Source organism: Typopeltis vanoorti, chromosome 17 (assembly GCF_054136105.1).
Source record: "Typopeltis vanoorti isolate ZY-2024b chromosome 17, IOZ_Tvanoo_1.0, whole genome shotgun sequence".
NCBI classification, from domain to species: Eukaryota; Metazoa; Arthropoda; class Arachnida; order Uropygi; family Thelyphonidae; genus Typopeltis; species Typopeltis vanoorti.
The window spans coordinates 113761555-113788781 of record NC_143565.1 but is presented as its reverse complement, the minus strand read 5'-3'; the positions used below and the strand labels follow the sequence as shown (position 1 = coordinate 113788781).

Genomic DNA, 27227 nt, shown 5'->3' with positions numbered 1-27227 from the left:
CATCCCTTATCCGCTCTACCAAAGACCAACCACTTCCCCTAGACCTACCTGGTGTATACCAGGTCCCTTGCAGCTGCAAATTGTCCTACTTTGGCCAAACAGGCAGAACAACAAATATCAGGATTTCAGAACACCAAGACTACATCCGGTTTCACCAGTACAGCCGCTCTGGGCTGGCAGACCATGCCTTAGATACCCACCATAAAATTCGTTGGAAGAAAACAAAAATAATCCATCGCAGCAAGTTTAAATACGAAAGATTATTCAAAGAATCTTCAGCAGCTCTAAAAAACGTTCCTAACCTCAACAAATTTGGGTGCATGAAACTGCCCCAAATTTTGGAGACTTTCATTATGAGAACTTCAGCCCAACTGCCAAGACTACCAAATTAGCCCGCAAGAGGGCACCATTAGGACTTTAGGAACAAAATTAGTTTTTTGCTTTGTTAGTTCCTTAGTGCACATACCATATCTTTATGTTCCTGAAGATGGCAATGTGACATTGCCGAAATATAGAAGTGATTCATTAAAGTTATCTTTAATTAATATGCTTTATATGCGTTGTTAATTCCGTAAATTAATTACCAGTTATGTCTAACCAACATATAAGTCTTACTACTAGAATTCCCATTTCAAAGGGCAAATGTTCGTTTGTTGTTACTTAACCAAATACAAGAAGATAAAAGCAATAGGCTTTTTTGTGCCTCAGTTGCCTTTATAAGTGCCTATTTGTTTGATTTATAAGCATTCTGTATTAGTTTTGAGAAACTGATATTTTGTATTTCAAATAGTACAGTTTAGGCAACTTTCTTTTAAATTAAGAACTTTGTTTTTCTGTATGCATTACTAATTAATAGTTTTTAGAAAATCTGTGATATGACCAAAAGCCCTAGTATTGTGATAAAAAAATTCACATAAAGCACCACTTTAACATACATTCATGTATCGTGGGGAAAGTAACATTCTGGGAGGGGGGGGGGGTAATTTAATTATCTTAAATCATAGAAAACTACACTATCTGAAGCTATTTGGATAACAAAGTTCACTGTACCACTAATTATTAAAAATAAAGCAGCCATTTTGAAACTGTAGCCAGCCTTCCTTAATACTTAGGCTTGCTATTTTATATATGAAATGTTTCTTTAATGAGATACAGTTTCAGGACATCTTGCATATATGTAAGGAAAAGTCTTGAACCTTAACAGGTATGTGTCATCTATTATTTATTTTCATAACAAATATCATATTTCTGTAAATTAGGGCACGTGCTGTTGTTGAGTAGGCTCATTTTACTCAATGTGTCAATTTTAAGATGACCCAGGCTAACTTACATAAGCTGAAGTTGAAAAATTCTCTAGGATTAAAATCAGAAACTCACTCCTGAAAGAGTTTAAACTATTAAGAGATCTAAAGCCTCTCTTCAAATGAGATACTGACCGCATATCTTAACTTACTCTTTCAGAAATCTGTAAGCATCTTATCATTCCTCTTTCTCTTGTTTATTAGAGAAAGAGAAATAATGATATCATTTTTGGGTTAGTACAAGTAGCATGTTGTTGCTCCCCCTATATTTTTTAACTTCTCATTTCACATTGGTGAGCACAATTCTGTTCTATAGATTAAAATAAATGCACACATTTATGTTGCATGCTCATAATATACATACTGCAATCTCGATATCTTTAACATTCTCCTTTGTACCTTTTGTACACTATATCTACTTTAACTTGGAAACCAGGAGACCAGTTCTGTGCACAATAGTCTAGATGAGGTCACATCAATACTTTATAAAAAGGAAAAATAACCTCTTTATCCTTGTATGTCAACATTTGTTTTGCCATTGCAACTATTCTCCAAGTTGTATTTGCAAACTCTGCTGTACAGATACTGAAATTCAACTTGTCATCTACTAAAACTCCAAGAATCCTAGTCTGACAAGATTCTTCTAACATAATATCACCAATATAATACACTCTTTGATATCTCATCACACCAAAGTGCATAACTTTACATTTACTAACACTGGAATGATAGCAATTTGTAAACATGTCCACAATTGAAACCCATTCAAATTATTCTGCAAGTGATGTATGTCAGCTGCATTTCTGATAGCCCTACCTACAAGGGTGGTCTGAAAAGTTCTCGGGCTAACAATGAAAAAAAGAATTTATAATTTCAAAATTATTTTTATTTTTCAATGTAATCTCCCTTACGACTAATACATTTATTCCAACGATGCTCCAGCGCCATTATCCCATCCCTATAGTAGATTTCAGTAAGATCTGCAAAATACCCCTCTACAGCTGCAATCACCTCTTGATTCAAAGAAAAATGCTGATCAGCGAGGAAGAGTTTTAGTTTTGAGAAGGGATAGAAGTCAGAGGGAGCCAAGGGGAATAGGGTAGATGTTCCAACACACCTTTGTGGGTAGGTGCATTGTCCTGATGAAAGATGATTTTTTTCTTCTGTAAACCTGGTCTTTTCTCACGAATTTTTTTGTCTAGTTGGATTAAAAGATCAGAATAATATTCCCCGGTTATTGTTTTACCCTTTTCAAGATAATTAATAAACCTTCAGCATCCCAAAACACCGATGCCATGACCTTTCCTACTGATGGAACCAACTTTTTGTTTTTTGGCGCTGAACAACCAGCTTCTGTCCACTGTATTGACTGCTGTTTGGATTCCGGTGTGTAATGGTGAATCCAAGTCTCATCCACAGTAATAAATCAAAGCACAAAATCAGTTTTATTCCTGTTAAAACGCTCCAAGCACTATTCAGAGATTTTCACGTGAGTGCGTTTTGATCTGCTATGAGCAAGCGTGGCACCCATTATGTGCAAAGCTTTTTCATTTGCAATTCTTCATACAAAGTATATCCTACACGTTCTTTTGAAATGCCTATAGTCTCAGCAATTTCATGCACTTTAATACGCCAGTCATCCAATACCATATCGTGCACTTGATCAATGATTTCTGGTATTGTTACACATTTTGGACGTCCTTCACGTGAATCATCTTCAAGGCTGGTATGGCCACGTTTAAACTCGGCAGCCCATTTCTTAATTGTTGAAAATAAAGGAGAAGAGTGCTTTCCATAAACTTTTATGAACTTCTTTTGGCGTTAAATCTTCTTTTACAAAGAATTTTATAACCGCACAATACTCAATTTTATCCATTTCAGGGGATATAGACAACACTTTTGTTTTAGACAGCTGTTTAAAATAAACTACTTGATAGAATGATTTGCAATTTCACATGGATCTTTATGACAGATGTGCCAACTTAGAAAAAAAAAATCTTGCCAATAGTGTTGCTGTCTATGGTCGAGAACTTTTCAGACCACCTTCGTACATTGACATCATCATCATGCAGCCATATGTCTCCTGGTAAATCCTTTCTAACATCAGTAATATAATGATTGAATAACAACTGAATAAGGAATTATCCCTATTCAAGCCAACAGTTTATAATCCAATCCCAAAATTATGTAACAGTTTTCTATGCAGAAGCTTCAAAAGCCTTAGCAAAATCCAAAAGTACCATGCTGTATCCCATTTGTGTAGCTCAGCTTTTGGATTTTGCTAAGGCTTTTGAAAGGATATAAGGAAAGTCATGTTTGGACTTTGTAAACTCAGTCAACCCATCCTGTTCATTGCAAAGTATAGATTCTCTATCAACCCATTTTCATATGTAAGCTCATACCAACTTTTTTTTCAAAATCTTTACCGCCACTCCAGAGATACTGATAGACTGAGAATTAGATATATCAGCCTTTGCACCAACTGAGTCTCAAATTATACAGCTGGGTCAAAAGGCACACTGATACCCTATCAATTCCTATTTCCAAATTCATATTTGGTTTATGCAAATGCTCTAGTACCTTCTCTCAATACACCTTTCTTCATTCGTGGAGGTAGCATTGAGCTCCACGTTGCATATTCCAAGTTGATAACTCTTAGCAAAATGAGCACTTATTATATTATTATGTAACATCTCCAAGGAGTCCAAAGACTCATCGAGGGAGGGCACCTACTCTACAACTCTCTGTCTCCACCACTCACAATCTACCAACTACAACTACCATCATCATCTCCAGCAACTCCATCTACTGCCCATCATTACCACTAATATTTTCACAGACAATCACAAACATCCATGCCCATGGCAAGATTTGAACCTGCAGCCTTTTGGCTGAAGGGAAGATATCTGCTAACCACTCGGCCAACCAGGCCGGCTATGAACAATCTTTTCTGCAACTGCCACTTGCATCATGCGATATAATGGACTGTCCACATTTACAATACCAGAAGCACATTACAATTTCAATATAGGCAGTCCCTGACTTACAAATAGGCTGTATTCCTAAAATTGTCCATAAGTTGAAATTACATAAGTCAGAACAGCTCTGCAGTTGATGCTGTCCAACAGAAGCTACTGCATAAGCTAGAAATATTTATAATTGTAGTAGTAAGTGCTGAAAAAGGGAAATTTAAAATAAACTGATCATGGTAAATGATAGAAATTAAGAAAATCATAAATTTAAAACTTAATTTAAAACATTTATTTAAGTGGATTTTCATGACTGTAAAAATGTTGTTTAATGTAAGCTACATCCATAATAACGCATTCACAATTGACGTAGCCAGTTTAAAGGTGACAGGTTTGCAATGCTTTGACTACTTTCATAATTTTTAATGATATGCGATTTCATCTTGAGATCAATCTTAATATGTTTAAGAGTGGGTGCACTGTTCATATCACTTGGTCTTTTACAGTACAATTAAAAAAAATGCAGGAATACCACAGCTGTTTGCTTAGTGAGACTACAGAAATAAATGAGTCCCTCGTGGATTGTGCAATCCGTTGTCAACACAGCATATCTCCAAAACATGCTGTCAACACGTACACCGCATGGTGGTGGTATAAACTAGACAAACACTCCCTGTATCTAGACGGAACTTAAGTCTCCAAGGAAGGTAAACATAGGCCAGTCTCTCTAAATAGTTGTCTCAACATGTTTGGATTGTTTTTTTTTTTTTTATTTTTTTTCCCTTCTTTCCCTTTCTTAGATTTTTTTTTTCCCTTCCCTGACACCACTGTAACTCTGGATTGGTGTATGTCGGATCTACATAAGTTGGGGACTGCTATTATCCCCTTTTTTTTTTATAGTTAATAAGAATGTTACATAAATAATGAAAATCTTAAGTGATTTTTCAATATGCTCTTTAAAACATTAACATTAAGTTACTGACTTTGGAATAAGTGAGAATATACTAAACAAAATATTTATCTCTATTGGCATTTACTCTTAAGGAAGATTAGTATGGCAGAATGAGTAATATATTTATCTCACCTTTTGGTAATATGAGGAAGTCTATTCTGATATACAAACATTCTTTCCAGGATTAACAACTGGTCATTGATGCGCCGTATTATCATTGGGCTATTAAAATATTAACAAAAAATTAATGAAAAAGTGAAAAAAAAAAGATAAAAAAAATTTCATTGCATATACATATATTGTATAAAATACATTGATTCAACTCCTTATATGGAGTTGAAATGATGAAAGTATTTAAGCATGGTGTGTAAAAGTAAATTATGAATTTTTGAGTTAACATATACTTTCCTTGTATAATTATAAGGAATGTATACATTAACTTAAAATCATATAGTTGTACCTAACATAACCAAGTTTTGACATATGTTAGATGCCATTTGTACCTAGTATTTGGTGCTAGTGATTACAGATAAAATGGTGCTAGCCTAAAATCAACATATCGTGTGTGTGTGCATATAACATTATTACATGCATATGGCCCTGTGGTCTTTTTATAAATGCAGTAAGTAACTTTATATGGTTTCTTTATATTATTTTTTCCCCATAATAAAAGAAGTCATTTCTAGCATGTCCCTGATAACATAGCTAGCAACTGCTAAGCAAATGACTAGTTAACAGAGTTAACCAGTTTGTAGTGTGAAGAAGATATTGTAAAATTCGATGTGGTAAAATTTTATAAAAAATTTCCTATATTGATTTTACAGAGGTCATAAATCATGTGAAAGCAACTAAATTGTATATTAATGGTGAAATACTGATTGTAAACCTGTAAAGGTAGCTGACGTAAAGAATGAAATAGAATTGTTCATAAATTATACAATAGTGTAAAGGTTAGAATTATACATTAAGTTGATTTAATATTAAGTTCTGATGTGAAGTTATAAAGGTAACAGAATGTAAAAGTATATCTGCCCCAAGTTAAAAGGGATTAGACAAGATTATGTTGGCGACTTGATAGTGAACAAAGGTATTGAAGGGCATTCAGATGTGAAGATTTTGCTGCCAAAACTGAAGGTCAAGACAGCAGTGATGTCAGTTATTTACAGAAGATTCGGGGGTCTCCAACCCCAAAACAAGGAACCTTGGAATCATATAAAAGAGGTCTTGAGAACCTCTAGAATAAAGAGCTTTGGAGTTTTTCGTCTTACTGCAGTCCGTTGGCCCGCTCGGACTTCCAAGATTTGGTTAGATCGTGACCCTAGGCATGGGGAAACACCAGGAGAGGCAGATTATTCTATAGAGATGTATTTTCAGTAGTGGAACATGCCATGTGCGACCAAATACATGGCGTCAACAGTAGATCCAGAGCTGACGATGAGATATGCTACAAATCTTGGAAGAGGACTACACCAGGACGACTGCCAAAAGTCGTTCAGCAAAGGCTAGGAAATAGGACCGAGGAAAGCAGTCAACAGGACCACCACAAATCTTCAAAGCTGGTAGGACTGTATATGTTTTTATGAATTTTGTGAGTAGATTCTATTGTATTATGGCTGAGGTAGTGATTAAGAATGTATGTCTGCTGAATGTAGCTTTGTTAGAATAGTTGTATAAGTCACTATAAGAAATAACTGAGGCTGAGAATTAGCTAGTATATATATTGAGAAGAATGTTAACCAAAGATATAGATTGTAACAGCCAGTAAATTACCTAGATTTTGTAGAGCAAGTTAATTAAGCATTGTAAAAAGCTGGTCTAAATTGTAAAGTTATGATTTGAGTTTAAAATAGGCATTAGAGAGAAATTGTTTAATTGTGAATCATATTGTAAAGTTACCTAAGGTAAAATAAATTTGTTTGCTTAAAATTATCACCTGATCTTTGACCAATGCACTGTCTTATAAAAACAATAGTTTTTATGAGATAGTGCATTGTGTGCTTAAACCTGTGTGCTTAAATTAGAGAAATTGCTACACGACTGACTATTTAAGTAATTGTTTTAGAAAGCAATCTAGCTATAAGTGTTATAACAAATCTTCTCATGCTATAAAATTATTTCAGGGTGGCGCAGTCAAAAAAAATAATATAAATTTCTCTGAATTACATAGTATGGGAGATAGTTAACTGTAACTGTGAATTGCCTATTTCAGAGGTCTTTCACTAACAGTGCTACACTTGTAGGAAGTATAAAGGATTACAAGTAGGGACTAAATTAATCGGCTTAAATTAGAACTAGGTAAAGAGTACTTAACAGAAAGATTTAGCAGAGTAGAAGTAAAGTAGACATAGGAAGGATAAAGACAAAAAGAAAAATAAAACAAAAGGCGCTTCAATAGATATTGAAGAAAATAATTAACAACTAACTCAAAATATAAAATAACGACACCTTTATTTTACAATATGTGACAAATGTAATACACTGCAAGAAGAATTATTTGGAACAAAAAAATCCAGACCTGTAGTCTATACCTCTGGAATTACAATGACTAAAGAATTTGAAAAAGTCAGAAACCATAACATAAGGCTTTGATAAGAGCACATCTGGATTATTGTATGCAGATTTGGTCTCACAGATTCCAAGGGGATAAAGAAGTTATGAAAGGGTGCACAGATTATGAGGACAGATTGCAAATATGTGGATTACAGACTCTTTAATAGGAGAAAGAGGAGTGATATGACAGGGGTCTATAAACTTTTGAATGGGTATTATAGGATAGCGTCTGATGAAATGTTTGGGTGATTTATAGATTCCCTGGAGGTCTTAGATGATAATAACAAAAAAATTTGAAGCCTTCCAACTGCAAAACATCCTGGCTACAACTATGACAAGATCACATAGTAACAAATTATCAAACTTATAGGAGATGCAGTCAATGATCCTCACAATTGAGGTCATGATTTTGCTATCACCACTCCTAAAACAAGTACATATTCTAGAAATCATGACCAGTATTGAACGTGGAATTGACAATTTATTGCTTTAAGTGGACAACAATATTTATTTGAATGTGACTGACATTCTGATAAAATCCAAACCTCCAGAGCAACATTCAACCAAAAGAAATATCAGTCTTAAAAAACTTAGGCAATAACAAAATATTATAAGTTTCTTAAGACTGTTCGCCTACAAGTGTCCTTCTGTCCTATCAACAAAATATCTACTTTCCTAAGCTCAGCTAAAGATAAACTTCTTCCTTTAACCCATCTGTATCAAATTCCAGGTGAATTACCATATTCTGGCCAAACAGGTAGATCTTGCAGCCATGTGTTGTGATGAACATTTAGACCAGGGATCAACAAACATTTTAAACCACTGACCCCTTCATGGAATCTTTGATCTCTTATCGATCCCCATCATGTTAAATAAATGAATAAATGTTATCAATAATAAATTTCTCAATTTAAAAATAATAATTTCTTGTTCCTTTTACTTCATTAATGCTTCTCGATAAGAAATATTTAAAGAAAGAAAAAACTCTTGCGAATACTGTCGGCACTTCTTCTTACTATGAGGGGACGCTATTATGGGCACTATAACTTTAAAAAAATTATACAGTAAATTCAAAGTTATCAGATCACTGAATACCACTCTGATAGCTATGGGTGATAAATGTGCACTAGTCTTGATTGTCTCTGTTCTAAATGTCTTCATCAGGGAAAGTATGCACCTCTCTCTCGTTAGCTCAGCCAATCAGCCAGTTGGCATTGCATGTGTACTAGGTGTAACTCAAAGTTGTTTTAGGTGTTTATTGACCCCCTACACATTTATCGAACCCATGGATAGTCACATCAACCCTCAGGAATCAATAATGACCACTTCAACGACCCGTAAGTTCCATGTGGAGCAAGCTATCACCACCAGACACCGAGTTCTTTGGAAGAAAATTAAAGTTCTCCATAAAAGTAATAATCTCTTGGAACATTTATACAAAGAGAGTTGTGAGATATTGCTACATCTACTGAATCTAAATAGAAATGATGGGTTTAAACTATACTTCTTATGGGAAATCATTCTTCACAAATTTCAGAATTAACTTAAATTTATTATTAAATCTTGTTCAAGTTATTTTTACTACAACCTTAATATAATTAGATCATAATGTTCTACATCATGTATCTGCAGTTCACGCATGTCATTGCTGAATACACCAGTATTCAGCAATACTGTTCTTGTTGTTTCATTTGAAAGTAATACTGACTGAAGATGGCTTTGATACTAGCATAAAAACTGTTATGTTACTAAAATATATACAAGTTAAAGCCATTTTATGTTATTTATTAATTAACAAAAATATTGTTGTTATCCTAAGCAAACAAGAATAATGTGATGGACAATACTAGAGTTCCAACAGACAGAGACAAATATTATGGAGGAAAGGAAGTTAGTAATAATGTATACTTATGTAGTACTATCATAATATCCTGTACTCCCCCCTTTCCCCTTTGAGGGTGCAAACCATAACATGAAAAAATTTGAACCCTCCAACTGCAAAACAACATCCTGGCTGCAACTATGACAAGATCACATAGTAACAAATTTATCATCACATTTATGGTTTGATGATGCTAGTGGTAAGGTAGGGCAAAAAAATCTATATAATGAAAAGTGGATAACTGGGACAATGAACAAGGAAAAACAAGTTCCTTGCACAAAACACAGATTACATGAAATTGTAGAGAGAGAGAGAGAATTGTAGTTTCATAAACTGTATCATAAAATTTTCATGTAATCCTGTGTGTAAACTGTTCAGCTTCTCGTGAAGGTGACCATTTGCACTGGGAAACTGAATTTGCATTGAATGAAACAGTATATTCCTAATTAAAATGTAGCTATATCATCATTTAACCACCCCCCTCTCTTTATGAAGATGCCTTGTAACAAGTGAAACATAGAATGTATTAAAAGTTTCTAAGCATAATTAACTGAAATGTTAATTATTCTTAGAAACAGAACACTGGCTAAATGTTTTTTAATGTCAGACTATTCTGACATATTCAAAGTGCTGTCGCATGGACACCCAAGCAAGGTAAGGTTCATGATGTATGCACTGACACATGCAGCAGTGACTATCATACTGCATTCAAAGTCACTCAAGTTTGCGATATTGGCCCATTATCATATTGAACTGTGCATATGCATGCATGAACACACACACACACACACAACATCTACTTACTTATTTTATAAAACCTGTAAGTGTAGGACACTGCCTCTGGTGAAGCAGCAGATACAAGACTGTATCTGCTAAACTGGCAATCAAGTTTGGCCTACTTATGCTGTGATCAGTGTGAAGAATAACTTCAATGCTTTTTATCCTAATTTTGAACTTTTATCATGCAGAAAACACCGTGAAACTCCAATTCTACTATACTCCATTTTCAATTTTATGATTTTTCTTTTAATCTTAATATTCTAGATGAATATCCCATAAATGCAATGTAAAATGCAATTGAAATCTATTTTTTGTTGTTTTGTAATCAGTCTAAAAATTGCTAATGTTCTGTATCTTAAACTGACTCTAAAAAACACTGAAATTCATCATCTATGAACATCTCAATATGGTATTGCAACACACTTTTTTGTAGTTTTTTTAAATGTTACTCCCACATAAAAGGTTGGAAACCTAGAGCACATTTGGTACCATGGATGAAGCTAAGGAAAAGATCAGAACTTGGCTATAGAAACCAAACATGGTACTTTGAGTCATTTCAAGCCTCCTACAAGTATGGCAGTGATACACACACACACCAGAACAACGAATATCACCTAGTACAGTTGAATTTCTCTATAACAAACACCATTGCAACACACTTGCTCACTGTAATGAGCTACCTGAAAGTTCCAATCAAATCTGCCTAGGCACATTGTTATTCTAAAGAAAAATCACTATACAAACTATTTTTATAGTCTCTATGAGTTTTGCTATAGTGAGAGTTGATTGTATCTAAAGACTTTTCAATCATCCATCCAGCTAAGGGTTTAAATCCCACTGATCTTGTAGCCAAGTGGAGATCCTATCCGTTGAGCCAACAAGATCAGTTTGTTGCATTAATCACTGACTGTGCTTTGAATATTGTAATTTTTCCATTAATGATTTATTGAAATTGTAACATTTGCTGGTTTATAAAAAATTAATAAGATTAGCAATTATAATGCATAAAATAAGCATAAACACATCCTCCATTAAAGAAAATATGTTATCAGAATTTTAATGTTTACTAACATTTTGATGTTCATTATTTTCATTAATATCTTAACATATAGTCAATTATAACTGCTACAGAAATAAAAAAACGGATACTTGCTTTGCACAGGCAGGCTTTCTAAAAAAAAGAAAATGCTCTTCACTCACTTGACTTGAGTATAATAAAACCATCAATGAAGGAGCTAGTAAATTCTGCTAAAGATGAGGTGCACTGCATGCAGAGCAGGAGGACTCACTCATTTGGGTTTGAAACACTGTGATTAAAGGTTATTTGGCTTGACAGGGCACGCATAGCTTTGTGGTAAATTCCATGATGTTAAATTGAGAAAAAGATTCATATATTTTATTCTAGTTATTGACCAGAAGAACTTTTTTCAGCCAGTTTCTCAGTTAATCACTCTTTGGTACAAGCAAGCAGGGCCTTCTCTTTTCCCCTGGAGAAATCTGAGTTTCTAACCTCGCTTTGGGAAGGAAATATTAATCATAAAATTAAGATTATATTCTAAATACTGGTTAGGATTAGAAACATGAGAGGGTGGAAGGTGTATGCTATATTTCATGTCTAGCATATTTCTCAATTCTTGGTGATGACAAAAGAAAAGAATGACTGCCCAAGGATTTCAGACTTAAGGGGGGGGGGGGGGGGTGAAAGACTTCCAATTACTTCCTCTGTAGAATAAAAAGGAATTAAAATTAGAGGGGACTGATTTATTGAGGCATTAAAGATTTTATTATTTCTAATTTTTATTATTATTAAAGATTTATTATTTGTCAGTGCAAGGAACTCAAAGTGAAGAATGTTGGTCAGATGAAGCAAGACAGAATCTACCACTTTTGAATTTAAATTGGAGGGTTAGGTAATATACAAAAATATCTTATGAGATTTTATGGAAATAGGAATTGGTCAAGATAAACAAAATAGAAAATAAACTGCTTTGCATTTTTTCCTATATAGTTCATGTTTTAAGTTATGCAAATATTTCCAGTTTTTTCCCCCCATTGCTTTTTAAGATCTGCTGACTTGGTAATAGAAGATCTAAAGTCACCTCTTTTTATATCCTACATTTTTATTTGAATACTATTAATTGCTTAACGTTGTTTTGTTTCTTGTTAGTGGTTAAACTGTACCAATTTCATTTCACTCTAGAAATAATTTTTTGAACGGAAGAGAGGAGGATTAATTTCATTTTCTGCAGTTATCAGTTTTTTTTTCTTTAGATTCAACCTATAATCTACATAAATAATCTTCCATTATTTATGTATAATGGAAAAGTTGTAATTAAAGAAATGCACATGCACAAAACAGAAAAAAAAAAAAAAAACACTACAAGTGAATTATTCAAATACTCACTCAGAAAGATCTACATTTTCTTGCATTGCATGGAATTTTAAAGCTGATATGGTAAAATTTTTCAGGGCTGAATTAAAATAATCTGAAATGAATATATCACAATATGAAAGAAAGATTAGAAATTTCTAATTAAGTTCAAGTTTATCCATAATTTCAACTAAGTTTTGTCAGGAATACAAATAAAACCTTATATACACAAATAAAAGATGTACAGAAAGATTAAAAAGTAATATATGGTGCCACAAAAAAAAAAAAAGTATGCTATTAAGAGATTATCTAAACATGCAGTTAGGGTAAAACATAGTCATTCTGAAGTGGCATGAAATGTGAAGGTACATAACAGTGGGGATGTGTTAAGAAACCTGAATCACAAAGAACAATTTCAAGAATTTCTGACAGTAGTATACAGCTGAGTGAGCAGTTGTATACTACTGTCAATTGTGCCTAGAATCATATAGTGGTCACTTGAACATGACAGTTAAATATTTTTTTTTTTTTTTATTATTACATAACACCTCTAAGGAGTCCAAACACTCATTGAGGGAGGGTATCTACTCTGTAACTCTTCGTCTCCACCAACCGCAACTACCTTCATCATCTACACCAACGCCATCTACCATCATATGCCACAAATGATTACTTCTGTGCATGCTAAATGAATACTTTTTAAAGATCTATGATGGTAATTTTTCTTTCATAAAATGTGGGCATCTTTAATACAACTACAGAGGATGATCGCTTAATGAACATAATCGTTAACCGATCCGATTTACCATAGATTTTTATGGGAATTTGATTAATTCATTCTGGAGACCCGAAAATAAAAAATAAAAAAAAATTATATAATTCCTTACTACGTTCATCAGTCATGTTTTTTTTCCCGTTTGTGGAGCGTTAAAGAATCTGTCCAATATCAATTGCTTTTCTCTCTTCTTCAGGATTTTTCGGAAGTGATTAATAGCATTATCGTTGTAGAGATCCCCAAGCCTATTGACCTCAACCTGGTTTGGGTGCCATTCTAAGACCGTTGTTCTGACATCCTCCCACTTCTTCAAAAGATCTTTAATAGCAGATGTCGGCATTGGTCCTCTTTCGTCTTCCTCTTTTTCAGAAGAAAACACATCACGCTGAGTTTCTTGGTGTTCTTCATTCAAGAGTTCTTGGAGTTCTTCTGTCATAAGATCATTTTCATGTTCCATTATGAGCTCTTCAATGTCATCTTCATTCACCTCCAATTCCAGATCTCTAGCAGTTGTCATAATTTCATCCATAATTTCAGGGACATCATCTCCATCTCCCTGAATGCAGGATGGACACAGCTTTCGCCAAGCAGAATTCAACTGTTGTTGAGTGACTTTTGACCACGTCTTTTGAATGAGCCGGATAGCTTCAAGAATGTCAAATTTTTCTTTCCAAAACGTTTTTAATGTCATCGTTGAGGAGAACTGGCATGCTTCAAAACACCGACGAAACAGTGCATGAGTGTACAATTTCTTGAAACCCGCAATAACCTCCTGAACGATTGGCTGAATCAACGAAGTGGTATTTGGAGGCAGAAACTGAACTGTCAGCCAGGGAAAGTCTTCCAGTAAATTATCTTCAAGGTCTTTTGGGTGTCCTAGTGCATTGTCCAATAGCAACAGTGCTTTCAATGGCAATTCATTGGTCTGAAGGTAATCCTTGATGCTTGGGGCACAAACTTTAAACAGCCATTCTTTGAAAAGAACCTGCGTGACCCATGCCCTTTCATTTGATCTCCACATCACTGGCAGTCTTTCTTTAATTATGGAATTTTTGTTGAATGCTCTAGGGTTCTCAGAGTGATAGACAAGAAGCGGTTTAAACCACTAGCGTTAGCTCCCAAAAGTAACGTCAATCGGTCTTTCATGGATTTATGTCCAGGAATATTTTTCTCATCTTTCATGATGTAGGTACAGTTCGGCATGCACTTCCAAAATAAACCAGTTTCATCACAATTGAAAATTTGTTGTGGACAATATCCTTCTTTTTTAATGAATTCTTGAAATTTGAGACAGAACGTCTCTGCTTCTTCTTTATCTGCACTAGCAGACTCATCGTGCATTACCACATGTTTAATGCCAGATCTCCTCTTAAACTTTGCAAACCATCTAGTGGTAGCCTTGAATTCTATCTCCTCATGTGACAAATGTGAAGTTTGTTTCTGCAGTTCTTCAAAAATTTCTCTAGCCGTCTCTTGAATGATATTCATATTAGTTACATCTCTTTTCATTTCCCTTTCTTTTATCCAAATTAAAAGCAATCTCTCCATTTTTTCATGGATGGCACATCTTTGTTTCTCAGATGTGATTTTCGTTACTCCTTTAGCTACTTGAGTCTTCTTGATTATATCTTTCTTAGCTAAGATTGTGCCTACTGTAGACCTGTTCAAGCCATACTGCCTAGCAACATCAGACATCTTCTGCCCACTCTCTACCTTGGTTATCTCTTGCTTGGTTTCTATGGTGAGCACAGTTCTTGACACTCCACTCTTTTCAGGCCCCATAATATTATCAGTATTTTTTTTAAATAAAAAGTTCAGAAAAGCACTTACAAAAATTCAGAGAACAGAAATCAACTAGCGCACAAAACGGTCATGTATACAACTGTCAAAGTCTCGTTCCAGAAACCATTCATAAATGGCAGTAAAATACAGTTCTACAAATCTTACACACAGTGTCACTTCTTCTTGTGTTTGTTCTGTGAGGTGTTCGTTATCAAAACATGTGTTTGTTGTCCAATTTGTTCGCAGTCCGAACTGTTCGTTAACTGATCCCCCACTGTATATTAAAGAAGTAACAAATTTTCAATCAAATAATACTAAGGTATCAGAAAGTGGAATGTTCATGAATAAAGATGTTAAAGCTAACAGAATGTTGGTACTGTGTAAACTACTTTTTGGATTAAAGAATTGAAGTGGTAAAATTTTTTTTCTATAAGATAAGGTATGACCAGGAACTGGGTAGTTAAAGATTTAGTTAATTGTTTGGCTAATTTAAAGGAGAGGAAGAGGTCAGTAACATGTACAATGAGTAACAGAGAGTTATTAAATTTAGGAATTTGGGGTAATCTGCATTACCCAATTTTGCGTAATCTGGGAGCATCAGGCAATAATTTTAAATAATCTTTTTAATGTTTTCTTGGAAGTTAGTGAAGTTGTAATGTAGTGGTTTTTAAGTTGTGCATCCTCAGAGTAAGACATTCATTTTACAGTTGTGTTTTCTAGAGAGGAGACAATGCATTGCCTTTATCATCTATGACTTTTTTTTCTTTTTTTTAAATCAGCAATGACTCTGAGATGAGCAATGACTCTGAGTAAAGATTTATGGAGAGATTTAGATTTTAATGTGATTCCAATATTTTATCTCTTTCACAGATCTTTAATCATCTGGGGAATGCAATATAAAAATTGCAATAACACAAATGCGCAATCTTTCAGGTAGAACTTTCAACCAGTGAAGTTAGATTATTGAAAAAAAGTGATGACTTTTTATTAGGTCGTTACGATATAAAGATAAAATTAATGGATTACGTTCAGCATCAGCAAGGTGTGGCTTCTTAAGGATAAAAACAATATAAATATAAGGCTAGCAAGTGTATACTTGCTAGCCTTATATTCATAAGGTTAGAAACTTGTTAACAGGAAAGCAGTTAACAAGCAAAGTTTGCAAGAACCATTGGAATAATAGAAACAGTGGAAGGTGGCACAAGTCACCTGCTTTCCAGCATTGTTTGGAGGTGATAAGCAGAAAGTAGAACTCTGACATGTGAAAAGATCTGATAAAAATTTCCAGATGTCACTTAGAATCAGTTCTTTGTTCTTATTGAGAGAGCAATGAGAAAAATTGACTATGAGAAAAGATGGTTGATTCCTTTATCTCAGGAGAAAAAATATAATTGTCTTCTAGATAAAGCAGAAAGCTCTTGTCGACTGACATTTGCTTTAACATTCCTTGCTTGAGTGAAGTTGGATGCTGTGTGGTCATAGATGATTTTGTGGGGAGATGAGGCTCACTTCCACCTGAATGAAGCTGTGAATATCACAATTGCCAGGTATGGGCTATGCAAAACCTGCAAGCAGTCCAACAAATTCATTTGTGTTCATCTAAAGTTACTGTCTAGTGTGGGTTTACAGCTTCATTTATCATTGGACTTCTTTGAGGACATTTGCCAGTTGGGTCCTGTGACCTGCTCAGTTACTGCCAAGATGATAGTCTTGGTAAAAACTTTTTTATTGTGCCACAGCTACAACAGTGGCTGTGCATGGATTCAGTCATTTTTCATGCAGGATGGCACCCCCCTCCACACATTGGTCAATCCATACAAGAGATTATTCAAGAATATTTCATGGAAACCAGAGTGTTCAACCATGTGTTTCCCACTCCATGGCTGCCTCGTTCATCTGAAAGTTCCTCTGTGACTTCTGACTCTGGGGATTTCTTAAAGACAGGGTTTATTGGGATCATCTTGATAACTTGCTAGAACTGAGAGACATCATAATGCAGCATGTGTGAAAAACAGTTCCAACCAGCCATTGCATTGTGCCATTGAACACACTGTGAATGCATAATGGAATTGAATAAAAATATGTCATTTATGCTTATGTTGCTTTTCTCCTTACAAATACAGAAAAATTACTACATCTACATTCTGTACATCATACAGTACCCCTCAGTGGTAAATTTTGGAACCCCCGCCCCAGATATTGCTTCTGCATGGTGAACAATGTACAGTCATACCCTGACTTACGCGAATCCGGAGTTACGTGGTTTCTTATATGTACATATTCCCATCCCACTTCATGCCTCACCACTAGTTGTATCTTTCAGGCGCCGGCCACATTCGCCAGTATCGCACATGCTGTGAACAAGCACTGACATGTTTTGCACAGTCTCCATTCATGCACGATTTTTATAGTCTACAAATCTTGCGATTGTTAAATGTTATGTTCTTGATGAAAATTTTATCACATAAAAAATAATAATGTCATCCAAAAGAAGCAAGTCCGATTCTTCTACTGCTAGCAAGAAAAGAAAAACATTGACTTTGGAAACAAAACTCAACATTATTAAGGATTTTGAAGGCGGAATGAAAATTTGTGAACTAGAAAAGAAGTTTGATCTACAGGAATCCACAGTAAGAACAATCATAAAAGAAAGGTTTACAGATTTTGGAGGACATAGATTCTAACGAGGAACGAACTGTAGCCACAAGGAAAAAGGCAAGGAATAAAAAAAAAATCATTAGCTTGCTATGAAGAAATTTTGTGTGACAAGAAAACGACATTATGCCATCAGAAGAATCTATTAGATTTTATGAAACCATCGACATCGAAATAACTTTCTTTTTTTTTATGTACAAAAAACTACAATTATGATTATATTTCTTAAAAAATATAGGTTTTTTTTATAAACCTTTGGTCCCAATTGTATGTTTGTATATATAAATTACATACAAAATTATACCCCGAGTTACGCGAATTGGAGTTGTGCGCTTTTTGTTGGTCCTACCTACCGCATAACTTCAGGGTTTTGCTGTATTCCTGCAAACTTTTGCAGCATTTGGATCACTGAGTGGTCTTCACAAGGCATGGATGCTTTAATTTTGATCACCCTGTATATACACAGTTCTAGATTTTTGCAATGGGACCAATAATGCATTGTGCATTGTCAGGTAGACAGAATTTGCAATCTTCTATTCTTGTAAAGTTAATAAAAAAGGATGGACTTTCTGGGAAAAAAAAATCATATTAGGAAGGCAATATATGAAATTATTACTTAAAAAAAGCATTTTGAATGTTTAAGATAGCAGAAAAAAAATTTTCCTGCACATCTTTTCTGCTATTTTAACAAAAGGCTTAAAGAAAGTAAAAAAAAAAATCATATTAAGAAGGTAATATACAAAATTATTATTTAAAAAAAAAATAACATTTTGAATGTTTAAGAAAGCAGAAAATAAATTTTCTTAAACATCTTTTCTGCTGAAAGTTTATTTTTCACTTGGTTAGACTATAATAAATTTAGTTTAATCCTTTATCCAAGTGTGAGCAAACAAAGTTTGTGCCTGAAAGTATCTTTCAGGACTAGGGTAATGTAATACAAAACCAGGCAACTCGTAGCAAAGGTGGCCAAGCTACCAATCACTCTTATTTCAGTATCTCCCATAATGCAAAACACATCTCCTTGCAGATATGTATAATATTATGCATTAAGGAAAGAGCCACTACCCAGACTAGTTTCGACCTTTATTGAGGTCTCTTCAGTGGGAGCCAGGCCCAAGTGGAGATACCAGGCAGAAGCATTAGCAAGGTCATCTCTACCTATAGGAGTTGCCAAACAGTGTGCCACCTTTTTATTAAATTACTCTGGATTTAGAGAAAGATGTTGAAAGTTTATTTTTCACTTGGTTAGACTACAATAAATTTAGTTTAATCCTTTAGGATTAAACTAAATATATTATATAACTACTTATAGGAGTTGCCAAACACCGTTTGGCAACTCCTATAAGTAGAGATGACCTTGCTAATGCTTCTGCCTGGTATCTCCACTTGGGCCTGGCTCCCACTGAAGAGACCTCAATAAAGGTCGAAACTAGTCTGGGTAGTGGCCCTTCCCTTAATGCATAACATTATATCTCCACTTGGGCCTGGCTCCCACTGAAGAGACCTCAATAAAGGTCGAAACTAGTCTGGGTAGTGGCCCTTCCCTTAATGCATAACATTATACTTATCCACAAGGAAATGTATTTTGCATTATGGGAGATACTGGGATAGGAGTGATGTTAGCTTGCTCCACCTTTGCAACGAGTTGCCCGGTGTTGTACCACCTTACCCCAGTCCTGAAGATACTTTCAGGTGCAAACTTTGTTTGCTCACGCTTGGATAAAGGATTAAACTAAATTTATTATAGTCTAACCAAGTGAAAAATAAACTGTCAACATCTTTCTCTAAATCCAGAGTAATTTAATAAAAAGGTGGCACACCGTTTGGCAACTCCTATAGGTAGAAATGACCTTGCTATTGCTTCTGCCTGGTATCTCCACTTGGGCCTGGCTCCCACTGAAGAGACCTCAATAAAGATCGAAACTAGTCTGGTCAGAAAATTGGCCGGTAGGTTCACATTATGTCACTTGCTGTATTTCTTTATTCTAATAATACATTTCGATACTGAATAAAGTGCATAAACTTTCAACTGTACATTGCACGATCCATGTTATAAGATCATTATGTAATGTTAAATGTAAAATTGCTTATCAATCTGTTCAACTTAGACTTAGTAGCATTAACTCTGCATTTCACTTTGATAACCAGCCAAAATTTTGATTATTTCTATTATTATTTTTTTTTTTTTAAAGCAACACACACAAAACAAAGTTACCCAAATCAACTCCTTCTCTTTTAAGATCATCCTCTCTATACTGATGAAGACCATGGTAATAATCAGACAGTGACTGAGCAAGATCCAAGATGTTGAATGGAAGGAAGAGAGAATCTGCAACATCTCTTAAAACTTCACCTAACACTTGAACAACAGCAACATGGTACTGTAGAGAAAAATAAACTTGAAACATTAATCTTTTTCAAATATAATATACATAAATACTTCATTATGACCATTAATAATATAATGCTGTAATGAGGCTAAGATTTCAAAGTTAACATATTCTTGACATCAGTTTATTATACTTTGTAATCAGAGTTTATTAAATACGCTCATATCAATCATGGAATCCACTGCTTCATTACAGAACAGTGTCAAATCCATGTATTTTCATCCAGCACTTACAGATAAGTACTGGATGAAGCTCATATTATGGTTTAATGGAATGAAAACAGCACAAGGAAAAAAAAACAAACACAGATTTAATGACTTCAATATTTTATCTGTAATAGAACTATCAATGGGGAATACATTATAAGAATTGTAATAATGCATTCAAACCACACAAAGAACAAGTGGAAGGGATTACACCAAAACCTTGAAGTCATAAGATGGTGCCCTCTATGGATAATGGTAGTCAGAACTGTCAGGTGGACAAGATGTATAAAGAATTAGTTTTCCATATTTTGGTAGGTTTTTATAAACTCACTGTTTGTGAAAAAAAAAAAAAAAAATTCATGTTTCCATTTATTATGGCAAAGTACAGTATTTTTTTTTTCTCCCATACTTCTGCAAAATGTGTCCAACGCATGAGCTCCAAGATCATCATCAAATACCTGCCATGTACCCTCAGGGTGTACAGGATATGATAGTACTATATGAAAAATTTACATCATTACTAACTTCCTATCTACAATTTTCTCCAAATCAGTCTGTTACCTGTCAAGACTCCAACATTATCAGAACTTATATTTCTATCGTCTAAGACACTTTGTACCATATCAATCCACCTATAACTTGGTCTTCCTATGGCTCGTTTTCCTGCAAACTTGGCAGAGAACACTTGTTTTGCTAATCTTTCCTCGCTCATTCTATTTTAGTGACTATACCACCTGAGATTAGCTCTGTTAATGCACTCCTGGATGCTGACAATATCAAGTTCTTTTCTAATATCCTCGTTTTAAATATGATATTGCTATTGATGCCATCTGTTCATGCCCTTAATGCTGGATCAGAAGTAAAACACTTTGGTCAAGTGTTTTACTTCTGATCCAGCTCTCAGATCCATAAGTTTGTTTGAATACTGTCTTGTATACAGCTAATCTAGTGTTTTGACTAATTTCTCTCTTATTCCATATAAATTTATTCAGTTGACTTCCTACCATACCAGGTTTGTTGATTCTGTTGTCAATTTCCATATTTAATTTACTATCGTCACTAAAACTTGCTGACAAAGAGAAATACCTGCACATCAGCTGTAATTAAAAGTGAAACTTCTTCACTTTATGTAAAATTTGTATTCTTTATTTCAAGTGCCTTATATTTAAGCTGGTGTGAATATATTAAGATTTCATTTTTAAGTATATCTAAAAGGAGAGATAATCTGATTTAAATTTAAGCCTCACTTAAGCTATGTAAAATCTACTGTGAGTCAGCTAAAAAGTTGTTAAGTAATAATTCCTGGAAGGCATAAAGCTACACGTGTACAGCGTAACGCTAGCGGCTATAGCTTACTCAGAAAGTTACGTTGCCATGTATTCTGTGAATCCAAGTATAACAGCATCGTAAAAGCGAAGGATGAACCCAAGGGATGAAAAGATATAGGGTTGTGTTTCAGAGTCACAAAAGGGACTCTGAAAAAGGGGGCACTCTAACGAAGAATATAAGGGGAAAAGCGTCGTATCGGGAGCTCTCTCTGGTCATAACGTTTTCCTGTTTTGGTGGTTCGGAAGTTAGCAGGGAGTTTCGGGCAAGGGGGGAGGGGGTGAAGTCTGTGATAAGATGTCGGACTGTGAGTGTTCTTAAAATGAAGTAGGATTCTATGCAAAGCCGAAGGTAAAAATTCCAGTCCTAGCAGAATCAAGCCATTGCTGAAAAGTCCCATCGAGTTGTTCCTGAAACACAAAGATTTGAGTCCGTTTTTCGGCAGAAGGAATGAAGATAGCATAACCCCTACATTGCCGTATGGATGGCAAAATAGATGAGAAGTATCCAGACATACACGTGGTGCAGAACGATGCAGAAAAAGCTCGGTAAGGTGCAATTACTCCTATTTTGTGTGAAAGTTCATTAGAAGAGAGAAGATTGTTTATGAATGTGAAATTAAGAACTGCATTCTAAAGAACACTGTGGACAGTCTCTATTTAGAAAGTTAACCTCCTTTGAGAGTAAGAAGAATTGTTTGGAAGAGATCTTTTGTAAATTTTGTATGTGATAGGATTAATTTAATGCGATAAGAATAGTAGAATTTAGTATCTCAGTAACATTAGAATGTTTGTTAGTTTTCTCTTGCAAGTAATACTACTGAAAGGTATTTAGCTTAACTTCATATCATTTGCTATCTATCCCAATATGCAGTTACTGTGTTTAGCATGCTTTATAAGATTTAATTAATTTAGAAAGTGTTAACCTCTTAATTCGAGTTTTATTTAGTATTGAGCATAATTGGAGTGTATGAATTTTGTATTGTGTTTTAGATATTCCAATAAACATGTCATATTTACCTGAACCTGAGTCATGCCTGATTATGGTTCCAACTTACCACTTATAAAAATAGAATCTATTTTGGCAGGAAGTATTTAGAGAGTGAATATAATAATAGATTTAGGTCACGACTGCAATAATCTAAATCTATATGCCAGTTTAAATAAGATATTGTGTAAGAAAACTAAGAATCTAGCATTGTCTCCCTGAGTAAGGATCTTTTCTACTATAGGATACTGGCTGGCGCAGCAAAATATAAATTCGCCAGTATCAGAAGAGGAAACAATCCTAGATATAAGAATAAGATTAAAGTAAGAATAAATCACAAAAGAAAAATATTTAACAATAGAGCAGCCAATAGGATTTTGATTGAGTAAGGTTTTAGGTAAGAAAGGATAGATTTAAGGAAACAACAAATTAAAAAAAGCAAACATCGATATAGAAACATCGATATAACCAATGCAGTTGATATTTTCAATGCTTCTGCCTATTTTCATTGTCGTGTTATTGCTGACCTTCACACTATATCTATTACAACAGTTATTCAATTTAGTCAGGAAATCTTGCAGACTTGTAACAGATTTATTTAGAAGTATAACATCATCCGCATAAAGCAAAGAGCTGACATTAACATCTCCAATTTGATATCGGGTTTAATACCACTTTCCTTCATAATGTGATCCATATAGATAATAAATAACAGAGAAGGATAATGCACATCCTTATCTGACACTAGATTTAACATTAAACCATCTTCCTGTACTTCCTTCAATTCTAACTGCTGACTTACAACTCAAATAAAGACTAAGTATTGCTTGATATAATGCCCCATTGACACCATATAACTGTAGCATATTGAATAGCTTCTCTCTTGGCACCTTGTCATATGCCTTCCAGATCTACAAAAGTTAAATACAGATCTTTGTTATATTCCCATAATTTCTCAACTATTTGTCACAAAGTGAAGATCTGATCCTGACAGCCTCTATCTGGCCTGAATCCAGCTTGTTCTTCACCAAGCTTTTCTTCCACAATCCTTCTCAACCATTTCTCAAGTATACTTGCGTAAAGCTTACCAGGAACACTCAGTAAAGAAATACCTCTCTCTCTCAGATCTCCTCATGTCTGAGGACACGTGACCTTCCTGATGATGATGCTTCCCCATTTCTTTCTTTCCTGTGCTTCTCTTATTGCTTGTTCTAGTTTAAGTCCAATGATTCTTGATATTTGGTCAATCCACCTGTAGGGGAGTTTTCCTGTTTTTTCTTTTCTCACATGTTTAACCCTACATGATTATCTTTTCCAGGCAGTTCCATTCTACATATGTGTCCAAAATATTGCACTATTCTCTTGACAATTATGTTTATCAGTCTTGTGTGGATATTCAGTTCTTCTAGGATACTTGTTTGTTTGTTTTTCTGTCCAACACACTCTTAACAATCTTCTCCAGCACCAAAGCTGGAATGCCTCAATTCTTCTTCTGTCATCTTTTGTCATTGTACAAGATTCAGAAGCACAGAGAAAGATCAAATAAACTAAGGTTTCTGCAAGATTAATTTTGGTTGATGTGCCTGTCTTTCCGGATCTTAGTTAAATCAGTCATCGCTTTCTTAAGTAGTGCTGTTCTTCTTTTTATCTCTTTTACATCAATCTTTTTTTGTTATTATCACTCCAAGGTAAGTGAAATTGTCGACAATTTCAATTCCTTCTACATCTATCTCTTCTGCGTTGTTTATAATCATTATTTTGGTTTTGTCTTGATTTATTCATAAACAATGCTTAAGCTTTCTCATTCTAATTGATTTAGGATGGATTTTAATTCTTGTTCATTTGTTGCTATTATTACTGTATCAAACTGCGTATTGTAAGTTAGTGATTGTTTGGCCACCTAATTTATTCTATATTCATATATCTATATTTTCTATTATGATAGAAAATGTGATAATGAAAAGATCTAGAGATCTTTTCATTATAGTTTCGCTGTAAAGGTTGAATAGTAATGGTGGGGGTATACATCCTTGTCTTGAACCTTTTTCAAAATTGAATGCAGGGGACAATGAGTTTTCAATTCTTCCTCCTGCTTGATTTTGTTGATATAAGTTCTTTATGAGGGTTACTAGATGGTTTGGTATTCCTGATTCTTGCATGATGTCCCATAAAATATCCCATCTCATATGGTCAAAGGCCTTGGAGTAATCTATAAACCATAGATAAAGGCTTAAGTTGAATTCGTTTGCTTTTTTAATTATTTGTCTGATGTTAGATATATGATCTCTAGTTCCTCAACCTTTTCTGAATCCTGCTTGTTCTTCTGAGATCTGATGGTCTATAAAACTTCGTAATCTTTCCTTAATAATGCGTAGTAAAATCTTGCTGGTAAGATAAGGGCAATAGTGCGGTAGTTTTAACATTGGTTGTGATTGCCTTTCTTGTAGATTGGGATAATGGTGGAACTAGTCCAGTCATTTGGCCATCTTCCAGTCTTCCAGATTTTGTTGCATAAATCATATATCCAGTTGATGACTGCATTCTCTCCAAGGTTTTTCAGCATTTCAGCTGGTATTGAATCAGGACCTGGGGCTTTGTTATTCCTTAATTTTTTGAGGATCTTCGGTTCTGTTTCTCTGTTTTCCATAGCTCCTTCGTCTTCTTGTTGAATAGCTGGATCCTTGTAAAGCTCGGTGGAATATTCTTTCCATCTTCTGGCTGCCATTAGTGTCATTTAAGATCTTGCCATTTTCCTCTGTAATTATATTAAGTTTTGGTTTGAATTTTTTGTTTATATCCTTAACCTTCTTGAATAAATCTATTGTTTCATTAGAGTTGGAATGTCTTTCTATTTCTTTACAGATGTTTTGGATATAGCTATTTTTATCTTTTTGACAAGATTTCTTAATAGTTTTATTCACATTCAGGTAATTTGGGTTTTGCCAATCTATTGTTTTAATTTCTTTCCTTTTTTCAATTAGTTCTAGGGTTTCTTTTGTAATCCATGGACTGCCATTCCTTTTTTGAGGATGTTTTTGGCTGCAGATTTTGCAATTGTTTGATTTAGGTGTCCAATGTGAGTCAATGCTTTGTTCCTAAGGTGTGCTTCAATGTCCATCTTAAATTTGTTGTCCATTTGTGAAAAGTCATATCTTTTGTAGCTGTTATTCTTATTTCTTTCAGCTGGATCTTTAAATCACAGATTAATAATTGATAGTCTGATCCACAGTCTGCAACTGGCAATGTTTTGGTGATATTGATTAGTGTCCTCCATCTTCTGTTGATATAGTCGATTTGATTCTTACATCGATTCCCAGGTTCTACCCAAGTGGAATTTGTCCCTCTGCCCAGGCCTTCTGAATTATGCAGTGCAGTCACTGTAAGACTTTTATACCTCCATACTTGAACATTTCTGGTCGAATATCATCTACTCCTGCTGCCTTTCCACATTTCAGGCTTTGATGGCGTTTTCTACTTTAAGTATGGATATGTGTTCCTGACTGCATGCCTGTTGAGTGTTTTTTTACCACTGTGCTATCACTGCTTGTTTCATTTAACAATTTTTCAAAATGATTACTCCATACCTTAAGGATATCTTTTTCTCTAGTTTTCATCATCATCATCAAATTCCTGACATGTACCCTCAAGGGGCGTACAGGACATGATGGTACTACATGAAAAATTTACATCATTACTAACTTCCTATCTACAATTTTACTCCAAATCAGTCTGTTACTTGTCAAGATTCCAATATTATCATTATCAGATCTTATATTTCTATTGTCTTAGGCACTTTGTACTGTATCAATCCACCCATATCTTGGTCTTCCTCTGGGTCGTTTTCCAAGCAACCTGGCAGAGAACACTTGTTTTGCTAATCTTTCCTCACCCATTCTGTTTAAGTGACCATACCACCTGAGATTAGTTCTGCTAACGCATTCCTGGATGCTGACAATGTCAAGTTCTTTCGAATATATCTTTGGTTTTAATATGATATTGTCATTTATGACATCTGTTCACATCTCTAATCTTTCTCAGGACTCTCATATCTGCGGTCTCTAGTCTTTGGTCAAGTGTCTTACTTCTGATCCACCTCTCAGATCCATAAGTTAAAACTGCTTTGACCACTGTCTTGTATACAGCTAATTTAGTTTTACGACTAATTTCTCTCTTATTCCATATGAATTTATTCAATTGTCTTCCCACCATACCAGCTTTGCTGATTCTATTGTCTTATTTCCATATTTAATTTACCATCTTCACTAAAAATCGTGCCTAAGTAGTTGAATTGTTTTATTTGT

The 27227-nt window shown here is 34.5% G+C and overlaps 1 protein-coding gene across 1 annotated transcript in view; it reads right to left on the bottom strand.

Moving 5' to 3' along the window:
• Positions 1-27227, bottom strand: part of LOC150097811 (N-acetylated-alpha-linked acidic dipeptidase 2-like) — a 309838-nt gene that overhangs the window by 25107 nt on the left and 257504 nt on the right. Inside the window, exons 14-16 of the mRNA XM_090406796.1 lie at positions 20233-20398; positions 12839-12920; positions 5355-5444 (exon numbers count right to left, since the gene is read on the bottom strand). Coding sequence (XP_090262922.1) covers positions 5355-5444; positions 12839-12920; positions 20233-20398 — 338 coding nt within the window. The remainder of the gene's footprint in view (positions 1-5354; positions 5445-12838; positions 12921-20232; positions 20399-27227) is intronic.